This window comes from Drosophila serrata, unplaced genomic scaffold (assembly GCF_035046125.1).
Source record: "Drosophila serrata isolate PLE 108 unplaced genomic scaffold, ASM3504612v1 contig_349, whole genome shotgun sequence".
NCBI lineage: Eukaryota > Metazoa > Arthropoda > Insecta > Diptera > Drosophilidae > Drosophila > Drosophila serrata.
Window position 1 is genome coordinate 289,596 of NW_028257247.1, and position 15,975 is coordinate 305,570.

General features: G+C 39.6%; 2 protein-coding genes and 2 long non-coding RNA genes across 6 annotated transcripts; 2 read left to right on the plus strand and 2 right to left on the minus strand.

The window, feature by feature from the left end:
• Positions 1–249: 249 nt before the first annotated feature.
• Trap1 (TNF receptor associated protein 1) lies at positions 250–2,686 on the plus strand. The gene is made up of 3 exons (XM_020959307.2): positions 250–530; positions 595–2,362; positions 2,419–2,686. Exons 1-3 carry the CDS (start codon positions 395–397, stop codon positions 2,591–2,593), a joined length of 2,079 nt encoding a protein of 692 aa, XP_020814966.1. The 5' UTR covers positions 250–394; the 3' UTR covers positions 2,594–2,686.
• Positions 2,687–4,303: 1,617 nt separating this feature from the next.
• On the plus strand, positions 4,304–12,382 carry Vha16-1 (Vacuolar H[+] ATPase 16kD subunit 1). Of its 3 annotated transcripts, none has more exons than XM_020959479.2 (4): positions 4,304–5,014; positions 5,154–5,267; positions 9,575–9,764; positions 9,841–12,382. In XM_020959479.2, the coding sequence occupies exons 2-4, from the start codon at positions 5,183–5,185 to the stop codon at positions 10,043–10,045; spliced, it is 480 nt and encodes a 159-aa protein (XP_020815138.1). In that variant the 5' UTR covers positions 4,304–5,014; positions 5,154–5,182; the 3' UTR covers positions 10,046–12,382. The 3 variants fall into 3 exon arrangements, with proteins under 3 accessions (XP_020815138.1, XP_020815139.1, XP_020815137.1); XM_020959480.2 differs by having other exon boundaries at positions 4,304–4,977; XM_020959478.2 differs by having other exon boundaries at positions 4,304–4,402.
• LOC147642815 (uncharacterized) lies at positions 7,123–8,786 on the minus strand. Its single transcript, XR_015272922.1, has 2 exons — positions 8,667–8,786; positions 7,123–8,585 (listed from the first exon to the last, which is right to left on the minus strand). It is a non-coding gene; the product is annotated as an uncharacterized LOC147642815 (long non-coding RNA).
• On the minus strand, positions 11,838–15,002 carry LOC147642816 (uncharacterized). The gene is made up of 2 exons (XR_015272921.1): positions 14,621–15,002; positions 11,838–13,625 (listed from the first exon to the last, which is right to left on the minus strand). It is a non-coding gene; the product is annotated as an uncharacterized LOC147642816 (long non-coding RNA).
• Between the last annotated feature and the right edge of the window lie 973 nt (positions 15,003–15,975).

Genomic DNA, 15,975 nt, shown 5'->3' on the forward strand with positions numbered 1-15,975 from the left:
TTTTACTTATTTTTTATACTACATTTTTTATGATTTTTAATATTATTTATTTCTTTTATTTTTTTTTTTTTTGTTAAAAAATTTAAGATGAATTTATTTATAAATTTACGACGACCAAATACTTGCCTACTAATAAATAAATACCTTCATCCGTAAAAAAAATAATGTTTTCATTTATATATCTACTCCGCACGGATGCAAGGACGGATGTAACAACATTTCTTAAATTAAGTAAAATTAAAAATTCACATTCAAAACAAATATCGTCAGCCGAATGGTATATATCAACGATTGTACTTCGGTAACACTGCCCACACATGTGTGCTGAAGTAAACTTCTGGTCGTTAAATAACATATCCGAAAACAAAGATAAACATAAATAGATATTTAAACCATGTCGGTCCGCGCGATGGGAGTGCTTTGCCAGGCCCGAAACCTGGCCCGTCTTGGAGGCGTTTTTAGGCAAAACCGCATACCTGCAGCCGCAGCGGTCCAAACCTTTGCTCCGCGGTTACATCAATCGCATACCGGTAGGTCTCGGCTCCGTTTACATGAATGCTCCGAAAAATTGCATCATTTATGCTCCATTTGCAGGCCTATCCTTTCGCCGCTTCGCCACTGAATCCAAGGAGGCGGCGCAGGGAACGGTAGACAAACACGAGTTCCAAGCGGAGACGCGGCAGCTGTTGGACATTGTGGCCCGCTCGCTTTACTCTGACCACGAGGTCTTTGTGCGGGAACTTATCTCTAATGCCAGCGACGCGCTGGAGAAGTTTCGCTACACCTCGCTGAGCGATAGCGGAACGAATCTAGCTGGCAAGGACCGACCTTTGGAGATTCGCATCACTACAGACAAGCCGCTGATGCAGCTGATCATACAGGACACCGGCATTGGCATGACCAAAGAGGAGCTAGTTAGCAACTTGGGCACAATCGCGCGCAGCGGCTCGAAACAGTTCTTGGAGCAGATGAAGGTCAACCAGCAGAATGCCACCTCAGAAGCCTCCTCCAACATTATTGGCCAGTTCGGTGTCGGCTTCTATTCGGCCTTCATCGTGGCCAACAAGGTAGAGGTGTATACGCGGGCAGCTACGCCTGATGCAGTCGGATTGCGTTGGTCCACTGATGGCAGCGGCACGTACGAGATCGAGGAGGTGTCGGACGTGGAGCTAGGTACAAAGATCGTACTGCACCTGAAGACCGATTGCCGTGAGTATGCGGATGAGGACCGGATCAAGGCTGTGATTAAGAAGTACAGCAACTTCGTGGGCTCCCCCATTTTGCTAAACGGAAAACAGGCCAACGAGATAAAGCCACTGTGGCTGCTGGACCCGCAGAGCATCAGCCAGGAGCAGCATCACGACTTCTATCGCTTCATTAGCAACAGCTTTGATGTGCCGCGATTCACGCTCCACTACAAGGCCGACGTGCCCTTGAGCATTCACGCGCTGCTTTACTTCCCCGAGGGAAAGCCGGGCTTGTTCGAAATGTCCCGAGACGGCAGCACTGGTGTCGCCCTGTACACGCGCAAGGTTCTCATCCAGTCGAAGACAGAGAACCTCCTGCCCAAGTGGCTGCGCTTTGTTAAGGGCGTGGTCGACTCTGAGGACATTCCGCTTAACCTGAGCCGCGAGCTTCTGCAGAACAGCAGTCTGATCCGGAAATTATCGAGCGTAATATCCACCCGTGTGATCCGATTCCTGCAGGAGCGCGCTAAAAAGCAACCGGAGGACTATGAAACCTTCTATCGCGATTACGGGCTCTTCCTAAAGGAGGGCATTGTGACATCCAGCGATCCATCCGAGAAGGAAGAGATTGCCAAACTACTGCGATTTGAATCTTCAAAATCCGAGTCGTCAAGCGGTCGCATGTCACTAGAGGAATACTATAACGCTGTTCCCGCTGACCAGCAAAACATATACTATTTGGCAGCCCCTAACCGCGTCCTAGCAGAATCCTCGCCCTATTACGAGAGTCTGAAGAAGCGCAATGAGCTTGTGCTGTTCTGCTATGAACCTTATGATGAGCTTGTGCTCATGCAGCTGGGCAAGTTTAAGAGCAAAAATCTCGTCTCTGTGGAAAAGGAAATGCGCCAGGAGTCAAAGGAAACGGCTGCGACCACTGACTATGGCGAGGGCAGCCTGCTGCGATCAGAGCTGGATCAGCTCATTCCTTGGCTGGAAGACGAACTGAAAGGGCAGGTAATCAAGGTGAAGCCCACATCTCGCTTGGACACGCACCCGTGCGTTATCACTGTTGAGGAAATGGCAGCGGCACGCCACTTCATTCGTACCCAGAGCCATCAGGTCCCAGAGCAAAATCGCTTTGCTCTGCTGCAGCCGGAACTGGAGATTAACCCGAAGTGAGTATTGTCGATCCAGGTTGCAAGTCCAGTGCTTAACTACTACTTCTATCCAGGCACCCCATAATCAAGAAGCTAAATAAGTTGCGCGATAGTGACAAGGAGCTGGCACAATTGATCACAAAGCAGCTCTTCGCCAACGCTATGGTCGGCGCTGGTCTGGCGGAGGATCCTCGCATGCTACTGACTAATATGAACACTCTTTTGTCACGGGCCCTGGAAAAATACTAGAATGGGACGTCATAGTAATCTGTATAATTAGTCCTAATAACCATGTTGAAATAGTTTTAAACATAAAACAAACCTTTTTTGCGAAGGCTGTTATATATGTTGTTTCTAATTCGAATACTGCGATTCGAATGCGGTAGTCCATAACCAAACAATCGCATACTGCCATTGTCGCACGTCTCGTAGAGAATATGACTGTGATTCAATTGGCACGTGTGCCATTTTAAATAATGAAAAAAAAAAATGTTTGTTTGCTGTACAATATGTGTTTAAAATGATTTTTGTTATATTCCATGTCAATAGAATGCAACAAAAATTCTCAGTAGAGCCTTAAAGATTTTTTTTGTTTTGGAACCCCCATTTTAACGGGATCATCGCATGGTGAGGTAAAATAAAATCAAAATTTCCTTCTTTTACCATGATATTTTTCATATTATTTAAAGCTTATGTAGAAAATTTGAGTATATAGATTTTTCGATGTCCTTAGAAATTTAAAACGATGTTATTTTTTGATGAACCAATCTGTCAGAGTAGTGGGGGACGTACATTTTTTATTTGTGTAAAAATTATATATATTTTTGTATAATATACTACGAATTAATGACCGAAACTTTTGGATTTGCAATTTCAAATGAGACCGTTATTTTAGAGTTCACCGGGGGTAGTGGGAACTTTCAGATATCGATAGGCATAAAAAACAACAACAAATAGAAATTTTTAATTTGTCAGATAAATCGCAGAATTATACGAAAAATAAATTGGAACTGAAGCGTACAAATTAAGGATTAATTTTTTTGTTATGTATTTTATTACGCCAAGCTGCTGGATTACAGCACTTTCGGAACATGCATTTTAATGTGAATATCATCTTGTCTATACTAAGTTCCTAAACCTTTTACCTAAGAAAATTACGCATTTTACCCAAAATCAAATCATATTAAAAAGCGGCGAATACGTTTGAATTATTTTATAGTATGAATTGAAATTCTCGCACTACTAGAGAAATCACAATTTGTATAACACATAAATATGTTCAGACTAACACGATAAAAATATTTATTCTTCAACAAAAATATCGATACATTGATATTTTATGCACTTCTAACATTCCCCAGCTCTAGCTAGAAAAGGCAAAAAATCTATGTTTTCCACTATAGATTTTATCGATGTTTTTACGAAGCAAACATCGATACTATCGATTTTTGTAAGCAATTTGAAAATTTGAAACATTGAAAATGCACTTTTATTATTATAATTAATGTTTAAATAATAATTTAGCTTTTGAGTTTACTAATTAATAAATATTAAAGAGTAATGATATGAAAAATTGAAAAAAATTCACATATCATTTATTTTTCATTCACATATTAATTGAAACGTTAATAATAATTTTTTATTGTTACCATCAGCGTTAAAAACAAAATAATCATATTTCATTGTCTTAAAATTAAGAAGTATAAAAGTGAGTAAGAGTATATAAGTGAATGAAAAATTCGTGTTTTAAGCCTAGAAAATAATAATAATATTAATATTAAATAAAAAAAAAATAAAAATTCAAAACATCGATGGAGCAAGATATCGATATTTTCGAAACTCGATTCAAGCATCGATAGTGCTCCGATATTTTGCCACTAGGTAAAGTTGCAAGTGATGTGAGGCGAAAACCCCGTGACTAAAGTTTATAAAAGCAAAGCAGAAAAGCTCCCTGGTGTTCAGTGCCGTATCCGATCCGCGCTTTCAAGCAGCAGCCAGCAGCAACCGAAGAAGCCAGCCGCAGAGCAGCAACTTGCTTTAAATTAGATTTCTAATCACGTGAGTGAAGAAGCAAAGTCAACAAATAGGCAGTAGTCGGTCATGTGAGCGGAAAAGTTTCCTGCCTGTGATAAAACTTTGCTGCTGCGACAACTCTAATTTAACAAAGCCAAATCAGAAGGAAAACTTGTACAACATTTTCTGCCACGACATACACACGCACACAAAGCCAATTTGCAGCCGATGGCAATGAGAATGCTTGTGGGTGTGCGTTTCGTGAGCGGGCAAGTGCGAACAGCTTGCGGAGAAAATGAGAAAAAGGAAGTCGATAAGGTTAAATAAGCAACGTTTGTACCTTGCAAAAAAAGAAAAAGAAGTTTTCAGCAAACTCCCATGTGATTGTGTGTGCGTGTGTAATTTTCCAGACCGTTGTCATTGCCAATTGAACTTACTTTCCGTTCATGCGAACGTTTTGTCATGCGCTCACTCTCTCACGCACACAGGCACATGACGTGAACGAATACAACAATCGAGCGAGTACTAGCTCTCCCCCAGTTTCAGTCACTGCCCATCTCTTTTCAACGCTCACTCGCAAAGAAATCGTCGTCGCAGCAGCATTGTGGTCGCAGAACAGCGTAAAAATACCTTACATACATATACATCAGATATATTGTACATATAATAAAAATACTTTGTTTCAACCCGCATACATATAACAAACGCGCATAACATTTCGCCGTGCAAAACGCCGAAAAAACCTACAGTGCAGCAGCGAATCGAATTAAAATCTTGCTTTTTCGATCATTTGTAGCCTAAAACAAACACAACAAACAAAGCAAAATGTCTTCTGAAGTGAGCAGCGACAACCCCATCTATGGCCCCTTCTTCGGTGTTATGGGCGCCGCCTCCGCCATCATCTTCTCGGGTAAGTTTGACTAGAGTTAAGAATCCCATGCTGTGCCGTGAAAAATCGAACATTTTGTGTGGCGTAAAGGGTGGAAGAGGAAGAGTGAGCACCATGTGGGTGTGCGGGCCTTTGTAGGTGGTAGTAGCGCGAAACAGCGGCTAGTACTAGTGCGCGTGACAAGCAGAAAATCCAGCATGCTTAGGACTGGGAACTTTATGCTGAAATTGAACTATTCAAATATGTTTACATCACGTAGAAGTTTGTATTTTAATTACTTTTTTTTCTGTAGCCAAATTAGAAATAAAATTTGCATGCTTAAAACGGCATTACTCATGTTCACAGACATACACACAAGAACCCAACGAGAGTATTGCTCTCTCGAGGGCTGCGCGCTCTCGCTCTCCGTGGCATTGAGCTCGCGTGAGTGTGTGAGTGAAGAGAGAAGAGTTACTGTTTTTAGCGAAGTTTATGAAACGCGCTTTCCCTTTCCCACAACAGTCACAAGACCCACTGACAGTGTTGCCATATACAACAAATTTTTTCTTAGCTGCTCATTAGTTGGAGCAATATAGCATTTAAGGAGTAGAGCAGATAATGGATGAAACATAACGGAAAAGCGGGGTTTTATAGAGATAAGAGGTTATTTATTCTTGTGACGCGTGCTTCCCCCCTTTTCTAAGCCCAATCAGCTGACGAGTGTGGTCTAATTTTCCTAATAATTGTGGAGCCCTTCGGTAATCACATGCCAAAATCGCACACTGCATGATCAATTGAATTCTATTCAACATCACATGGCCGGCTGACGATCTTTTCAAACGGCTTATCGCGGCCACTCATTCGCAGTTACCCCACTGATAAAGTGGCTTATTTACCAATTGACTTGGCCGAGATAAGATAGCGAATGCTGAACTGATGAAGCGAGTGGCGCAAGACAAAAGAGTAGCGAGCACGCGCTGCGGTTGGGGGAAACTCAAGCCGACTCAACTCGCTCGTGAACGCTTTCCACCAATTTCTGACGCAAGCCTTATGTCATGCCTTGGAACTCGTCTTGTGATTTCCACCTGCTACCAACACCTTCTACCGTTCTGATTTGATAATCAGGAAGGTTTCCGTGTCGTGTTTACCCGGCCTATTATCACCGCTCGGCGACTGTATAGCTATCTGACTGCTTATGCAATTAGAGTCAACAGCGTAAATCAATTTTGAGCTTTTATCAACAGTAACTGGCTCCTGATCTGGCAACGCCGTACCAAGATCACATGAGCGGGCGGGCGGGCGTTTGAGAGAGTTTGAGTTTCGATTAATTTGCTCTCCCAGTTTTCGCTCTCTGGCAGCTGGGAACTGCAGTTAATTTTCCGTTGTCGGTAGCACTGACTCACTAGCCCACTACGAACAATGGGCGTTGCTTTCCACTGCGGCTTATCAGCATTTGCCACTGCCCACTTGCCACTTGGTACTTGGGGCCTGCCTGGCCCACATCCTCGTCCCGTGGTGGTCTATAAATATCCAAGAGTGCCACCAACATCCTTCACACAATGACATTCAGCTCCAGCAGCATACTCACAAACGCAACCTCCTACGCCTGCCCGCGCAATCGCAGTAGCAGGAATAGCAGTAGATATACAAAGCACAGTTTTTTTTTAAAAATGCTTTATTTAGTGAGCTGAATTTTATTATTGTACAATTACTGTAGTATAGCAACTTTTTTTACAATAGTGAGGGGAGAAGTTCAATGGAAAATGGAAGGAAGGTCCGGGGGTGACCATGCTACTTACTACCGGGACTCGAACCCGGACCGGCAGTGCTACGGGTTCCAGTGACAAAGCACAGTAGAAATCGAAAATGCCCAGTTAGTAATAATGTACAAATTGGATATGAAACCCTTCAAAAGACACCCATTTTATTATTGTTAGTACCTCTTCAGTTCGCTCTGCTTGTACAAAAACTATTGTAGTCATACATTTACAAATATACAGCGCAAACAAAATTTATTTTGGATGCTGCTGTGAGAGCGGGCGCATGTCTGTTTTTGGTAGTATTGCATTTTAATCAATGAACCTTTGACTGCATACTTTTGCTGTATTGAGCACCCTGTATTGAGAGTACAGGTTGGAATTACCTCTGGATTTATCTTATCTCGCATCCGTTTATGAACAGTTCCAAAGATTATAAAAGCAAAAACACCTGCAGCTCTAAATCATCCATCATGGATTCTTGGCTCTCGTCACCTACCTGTTCTCTTCGCTTCTCTGGCTGCATGTGTTTTTTTTTTTATTTTCATTCTGTTCACTCAACTGTGAAGCCTGCAAATTGTTTTTGTTCTATTATTTGATTCGGTGCTATGTTTTGCTTAGCTCTTGCTATCTCCCCCAATTTTATAATTATCTTCGGATGTGCTGGCAATTGTTGACTCTTATTCTTATTCTGTTTTTGCCTCTTCCTTCCATTCATTCACGTTTCATTGTGTGCGCACATTTTTTTTTTTGTTTCGTTTTCAACGCCCACAGAAACGTCTGCGATGCCGTCTGTCGCTTGTAAAACGCCAGAGTATTCGTGAAGGTATTTAAAAATTCACAGCAGTAGCAGCGCCAGTTAAAAACTCAGAAAGGCAATGCCATTTGAGTATTTTTTAAACACATTAATATTGAATTTGGATTTGAATGCAGCGCAAATACAGCTGAATGAACGCCAATGTCAAAAATGGAATACATACGTGGTTTTTGTGCGGTGTGTACACACTGGCACGCATGCCTGCTTGTCTACCAGCTGATGAAGCTGCGTTGCAAGCACAAATCACTGCCTCAGCCGTTGTTCGGTCAATAAATCCTCAATATTTCCTTTGAATAAATTCTACAGTTAATATTTGTAATTGAATTGGAGATACAATCGCCCATACATACGCATGCGGGTATTTCAGAATTGCCTTCTAATATTGTGCGTGTTTATATGACGACAGCTTCGACCTCATAGATACATATCTGTGTGTGTTTGTGCGCCAGACGCGTGGATATCTCTTGTGGATATACGAAATGTCTTTTCCACTATTTTCCTCCGCTCAGTGACGTCAGGTTGTTTCTCCGCGATTTAGGTCAGTTCCTAACGTCTCATCCTTTGAATATATTCTGCATAGATTTGAGGCGGTTATAATGAGTTATTTTAGGGCGGAAATACGATAATTAAAATAAAGTCACATGACATGGGGGTTTCGCTCTCTTCGTCCGTTAACTTTGAATACACCATATGAACGAGTATGAGTGTGTGTGTTTTAATTCGATTTATCAGTTCTCCCTCTCCCACAAAAGCACAGTGACGGGCAACGCGCTCTGCCATCTGAAACTGGTTTTGTACTTCAATTAATGCATGGCAATGCAAACACATATACATATGTATATACATATATATATAAGGTTGGTTTACCTGTTCAATTGACACAGATCAGATGCCCCCTCTCTTTCTCTCGCTCTCTCTAGTCCCATCTGCTTAGCTGTGTTGTGTAAAGTTTAGCTTTGGCCTTATCAAAATTCGCCTGACTTTTCGATTTCAACTTGGCGAGAGAGCAAGCATTACTCACTCGCACTCGCTGATTTTACGGAGAGAATGCCGGAATTCGAGCTCGCTCTCATCAGCTCTCCAGCGAAACTCAACTCTGAGCAGTGAGTGGCACTTTTGCGGCTGCACAAGTGGCTAAAGGGGATGGCAGGGGGTTTTTATATCGCTTATGGGCGATCATGTGACTTTTAACTGTTACGCTCGCCATCAGAGTTTAAGAACTTGAATCAATTTTATGGCTGCTAAAACATTTGCTTGTTTTTGTTTTATGTTATTTTCTTGAGCAGCAAATTTGAGATAAAATATATTGTGTCCGTTGACGATTGAAATATGGCAATTAAATAGCTTAAAAACAAGGGAACTTTTGGTAGGAATTTATTAACATTTATGAACAAAATACAAATACTTCGGTTGAAAAGAGTCGACATTTTTGGGGGTTAGAGTTCTTTTGGTTCCATAAATGCACAAAGAAATATTCTAACCTTATACATATGTATATTGATTTTTATCATCATCATTTAACTGACCAGATATCTGGCACCGAACTCAGCATATGGACGGGAGTTTTTTATGAAAATTTAATATTTGTATACAATTTTTTAAATTTAATGTTTTGACAAGTGGACTAGGGTCTCTGGATTTGAGTATAAATGTTAATATAGTACAATTAAGCAGTTGTCCTTTGTAGACTTACGATGTACATAATAATTTACCTAATTAATTACGCATCTACAGTGAATGTAATGTTTTTCGTATTTCTTAAATCTCTCCTACAGCTCTGGGCGCTGCTTATGGCACTGCTAAGTCTGGTACCGGTATTGCTGCCATGTCAGTGATGCGTCCTGAACTGATCATGAAATCCATCATTCCTGTGGTCATGGCGGGTATCATTGCCATTTACGGCCTGGTTGTGGCTGTGCTTATTGCCGGCGCGCTGGATGAGCCTTCAAAGTACACACTATACAGGTACAGCTACATAAATGCACTCTGCTAAAATTTGTCGTTCAAATTACTTACTGTTGTATGTTCTATCCGTTTACAGAGGCTTCATTCACTTGGGAGCCGGTCTGGCGGTGGGCTTCTCCGGCCTGGCAGCCGGTTTTGCGATCGGAATCGTGGGAGATGCCGGTGTCCGTGGCACAGCACAACAGCCTAGATTGTTTGTCGGCATGATCCTGATTCTCATCTTCGCCGAGGTGTTGGGTCTCTATGGTCTGATTGTGGCCATTTACCTGTACACGAAATAAATCAATCAATGCAAACAACACACAACAACAAATAGACAAACGGCGCGCCCAGCAATCAATCAATCAACAGCCACAACAACAACAACATCGACATTAACATCAGGAGCTGCAAGAGAGGAGCAGGTAAAATTGTGTCCAACCACGAGCAACATTCAAGATCCAGCAGCGCGTGTGCGGTGGCAGCCCTGGCGGCGGCCGTTGTACATAGCAAGAACGACAAGAACGAGTTGTTGGTCCGGCCGGGTGCTGCAGGATTTCTCGCACGCGCTGGCTGATGGCGGTGTCTCAATTTCAACAATTGCTCTCACTCTTGTACTCGATGTGCTGGTGCGCGTGGTTTAGCTTAGTTATTTTCCGTTCAAAATCAGTCTTTTAAACACGAGGAAACAACAATTTGCAGTTAAGTTCATAAAGTTATAATAATTATGATTTTCGCTATATATCAAGAAAACCTTCTCCCTTTACTTATTATTTTTCGCTCCACAATTTTGTGTGCTCTTTGTTATTTGTTTTTTCCATTATTATTATTAAATAATGTTTAGTGTATATGTAAAGTTCGTTAAACAAAAAAAAAGAAAAAACTGTAAAGAAATCAACCAATTGTCAGAAAAACTTTGTACATTTGCATTGAGCCTGACGCGCGGCTGCAACAAATCAGATCAACAAGTTTAGCGAAAGGGCCAAAATAACAAACAAACAAACAAGCAGCAACCACCAACTAGTAGCTACTGCTTCGCCCCTTACCAACTGGCATAGACACCGCCTGCTCCCGTCTGGCTGTTTGGGCGCGCCTCGTCCCTTACGTTTTTCGGAGGGGCCGGAGTGGAAGCTCACCACAGCAGCGGTGATGGGCGGTTTTTGTGCGCGGTGGGGGGCGGGTGGTGGCGGAATGCTTGGCAATACTTCAACGTCATCTGCGAAAACCAACTACATGCAATCATTCACACACACACACACACACACACACATACAAAATGTAACTAAGTCCTATGTTTATTTTTAATTATTGTTCAATTCTAAGAATAATATATTAAAAATTAATAATAATAAATTATATATATATATAATTATGATTTTTTGTGATAAGAACAAGATGGTAATACAAAACAATTACGGTATTGATATACATAATATATACAAGAATATATATATATATTTAAACGAGAACAAGAAATCATACAACAATTATACATATTAACATGAGAAAGTTGTTATAAAACGTACGAAGAAACAATACAAATCAAGTGAAAGCTGAGAAAAATACTGCAAACAACAACCAAACACAACACATACACAATTTTTCCGCTGTTATTGTATAGTAAAGAAAATATTATATATATATAAAATATATATTATGTATAAAATATTAACAAGAAATTGTAGTAGCAAAATTATAAACAAACAAACAACAACAAAGTCGTGCAAGCAGAACCCCAACAAAAAAGTGTAGATGGAATGTTGCAAATGAAAAACTCATACCAACAACAACAAAAACAAAATTGCATTCGCAGCACGAAATCTACCGGAAAAGAAAATGTCAAAAAAATTGTAAAATCCCAACAAATTAGAAGTTATAAGCAAGCAGCAAACATAAAAACCAGATCGATATGTATAGAGTGGCTCAAGGCAAATAACAACATTAATTTGTAAGGGATCCGTTCCGATCCCATCGCCTCGTCCCCTAGAAGCCGGCATCCTCCCCCGCCCGTTGAACGCCGATGCATTCGTGATGCTGAGAATGCGGAGGAGCTCAACCCTGCGTGGGCGCCGGCTTTGTGGGAAACGACGATGGCATTCGGCCCTACGCCCTAAACACAAATTGAGAGAACACAACCGAGAAATGCACAACAGAAAGACGACTTGTACACCCGATCTACACAATATAAGACATTTGTATATAAAAAGTGTCGTCGTTGCCAACTGATCCATCCATTCATCTGCAGTCACTCTCCTTCGTCAATGCAAGACTGCAGCGCCCGTGTTGCGTTCATCTTGTGACTTGGCTTAGGGGAGTCGATGGCGGTGGAAAGAGGCTTCAGATTCGGCACGGACTACATTGGTATTGATTCAAGAAAACCCAGTTTTATGAGCAATCTTTTTGGTAAATCCATTCCTTTTGTGAAACGAAATAGAACCCAATTGTGTAACGAATTCTTATTGTTATTTGTTTAAGATGCATGCACCCAATAACAAATATTCCTATACATTTGTGCAATCGATGAAAAGGTTTTAGAAAACTGTAACTGTGTATTCGAAACAACACCTAAAGCAAGCAAAAACAACCAACAACAGACATTGTATGAAATAAATTGTAATTTCTAATTTCCAAAAAAAAAATGTTGATTTTGACTTTGGGGGGTAATTAGTTATTAAAAAACGATGAAGGTACAATGTGCTTGGAAACGCATTTCAAAATGGATTTAATACCTGTCGTATATGGCAATAGACCAACTGCTCTTTTGACTGTGAACATGACCAGAGGACACTGGTTGATCGGTCAACGATGACGAGGGACTCTTTGGAGCGCGTCACTAAGATTAAACATGCGTGACACAGAATTAGCATTCCGTTGTGTGCCTCACATTATGGAAAGGTAAGGACAACAAAGAAAGGGGGATTTGCCCCTAGTTGATGGTAATTCATGACGTTATTAGTCTTTGTGACCGGAGTCTTTCCGACAACGAAGACTGCCAAGGTTCTTTCGGCACCGATATGCACAAATTTTGCAACACAAACTGGGTCAAATTCGGAAAGATTGTACAATCAAAATCGTTGGATTAAGAAATAATCCTTCAATAAAAGATTCGACAAAGATGTCGTTGACCGCTCAAGGAGCAAAGCATACCATGACCAATGCAGAGTATCATACAGTGTAAGGTGTATTCGGAAGTAAAGAAAGAATACCCTTAAAAGAAGTAGAAAGCTACAATTGAGTTTGATCGACTATGGAAAACTCCAACGAAAAATCAAAAGTAATTTTAGAGAATCGCCTAGCCCAAATGGCCCTAAGGACTAAGTGATTATGATGGATGTTAAAATAATTTTCTAGAACATAGACAAGAATATATTAAGCACATATGTTTGTATGTACATACTTTATGGGATCGGAAAAGCGTATTTCTGCCTGGTTCATACAATCTTGGTAATCATTAAAATACAATACTCTTATACCTTATTAATTTATCGGTTTCTTTAGCAGGAGCTTTTTGGTACGTGATGCGTAAAGCTTTTAGAGGTTTATCTAGCATTTGGATACATGTACAAACAATATACACTAACAAGATTAACAGAATGTAAATAAATTATTGTCTACTTATTTTAGGTAAAATATTTGTATTTATGGTCGGAACCCTGCTTGACATAATAAAAAAAAAAAAACATTTAAAGAACTATTTTTATTTACTTTTAATAATTAATTAAATTGAATTTTTAGGTACCAGCGGGCAATTTAATTAAAAATGTGATTCCACTGTTCCACCCTTTCACCGTTCATATTGGTCACAGAATTCGGAATAATCAGAAGCGACAATGGGAACTGCATGAGAGAGCTTTAGCATAAGTGTCGTCCTGCAGGGAGATACTGAGAAGACTTCAAGTCATTGAAAATCCTGACCACGTAAGGATAATCAAAAGTTTGCGAATTCAGCAACCGAAGACATTATCAACAAGAAAGGAAGCTAACGTCGGCTCACCGAAGTTTATATACCCTTGCAGATAGAACTTCTATGACTAGGAATACAATACAATACAATATAAATTATATATATTTGTGTTAAAAAACAATGAAGTAATACCTGCTTTCGTCCGATATTCATAAAATTTGACACAAATTTTAAGACTGATATAAAATGGCTATAACTCAAATTTGATAAAAATCTGTTGAAAACTGAAAAGTTAAAATTTTTAATTGTATTAATTTCTCGATCGTCCCTATGGGAGCTTTAGGATATAGTAGTCCGATTTTCATAAAAATTTACACAAAATTGTAGAATAATAGGAAATGACTATATCTTAAATTTGATCAAATTCTGTTAAAAACTGAAAATGTTATAATTTTATTTGTAAAAATTTTCCGATCATTCCTATGGCAGCTATATGATATAGTCGTCCGATCCGGCCAGTTCCGACATATATACGAGTGAGAGTATATAGAAGGCTAACTACAAAGTTTCATTCAGATAGCTTTAAAACTTAGAGACTAGTTTGCGTAGAAACGGACAGACGGACAGAAGGACAGACGGACATGGCTAGATCGACTCGGCTATTGATCCTGATCAAGAATATATATACTTTATATGGTCGGAGGTGCCTCCTTCACTGCGTTGCAAACTTCTGACTGAAATTTTAATACCCTGCAAGGGTATAATAAAGCCCGCAGTTCGAGAAATACAGTTATAAACGGTTATAATAAAAATCCGCACCAAAGTTAATCCTCGCATTGAAGGCTACTGCTCGCCTGGTACTTGAATTTCCACTGCAAATGTCAAGATTGAAGGATTTCACCAACTACAGTTTTCCTTATGTAACAGGGGAACATGGAAGGTACCTTGGTATACCCCTCTACTCAAAGCTTACCTTCAGGAGCCACATCGTAAATAAAGTCTTCATCCAGGGCCAAAATTACTCGGATGTCATGAAAAATTGTACCATGTAACAAACTATAGCATAGCAGCAAGGTCACATGATCTTCAAGTCCATTCTATGGAAAACTATCGAAATTTCTGGGATTTCTGGGGAGGGATTTCATACACATAAGGTGAATGAGTACCAGCAATATTGAACGCGGCCTTAAAGTGTATATAAAAGTTATAATACATATTACGATTTTAAAGAATATTTGTTGTTTCTTGTTGTATAAAACTAAAATAATATTGACATTTGGAGTACAAATTTATGAATTGCTTGGTTTTACACCAGGCGCACAGAAGCCAGGATTATCTTTGAAGCAGACTTTTAGTCTAACAGTTTCTTTTGCTCCTCTTTCAATGACGTCAGTCTAAGATCAGATCGTTAGATTACTTGGGAGCATAAAATTAAATTAAATTAAAATTAAACGTAGTTCCAATATTTAGTATTTCAAATTTGAAACAATGATGAGCATCTATCCAAAAAAAAATCGTAAAACCAAGAATCGGAATTTAGTTTTCCGATAGTTTTTAAAAAATGTATATACGACTGGTTTCGTACTATTTCAACTTAAAAGTTAAACATTTTAGTTTTCTGGTATATTTGGGATGATGTATCTTTAATAAGGAGACCCGAAATTTTGAAATTATGAAGGATGATATGTAAGATAATAAAAAAATATTTTCCAAAACGTTGAAATTCGAATTTTGTTCTTAATTGTTTGATTGTTCCTATGGAAACTATATAATTCAGTCGTCGAATTTTCATTCGACTTTTTTTTATGATGAAGTGGTCCATCTTATATAGTAATGAGACAATAAAGGAGATTATCATCAAAGTTCTTTTTAGATAGCTCCAAAACTGAAAGACTAATCGGCGTAGAAATGGCCAGACACATATATCTAGATCGACTCGGCTGTTGCTGTAAAAATGTGAAAATACATAACTCGCCTTAACTGTGTTGCAAAATTCAGACAAAAATTATAATACCTGACAAAGGTAAAGAATTTTCAGAGTAATCACATTACTTCCCAATTTAAAAAATAATTCAACAAAATGCAACGTGCAGATGGCTTCGGAAATGAAGGATGGGATTAGGGATAATAATGGAAAGGGCTGCTCTGTCGGAGAAGTTTCCAAAGACATTTAATTTTTCAACTCTTAAATCGACGAACTCAAATGGGAATACTTACCATGGCCAGAGCAATGATAACATTTGTTTTGTTCCGACTGAAACACATGGTCAATGGATAAAATCAAATGCTCGGATCTCTGATATGCTACCTTAAAGCAACTAATGAGAA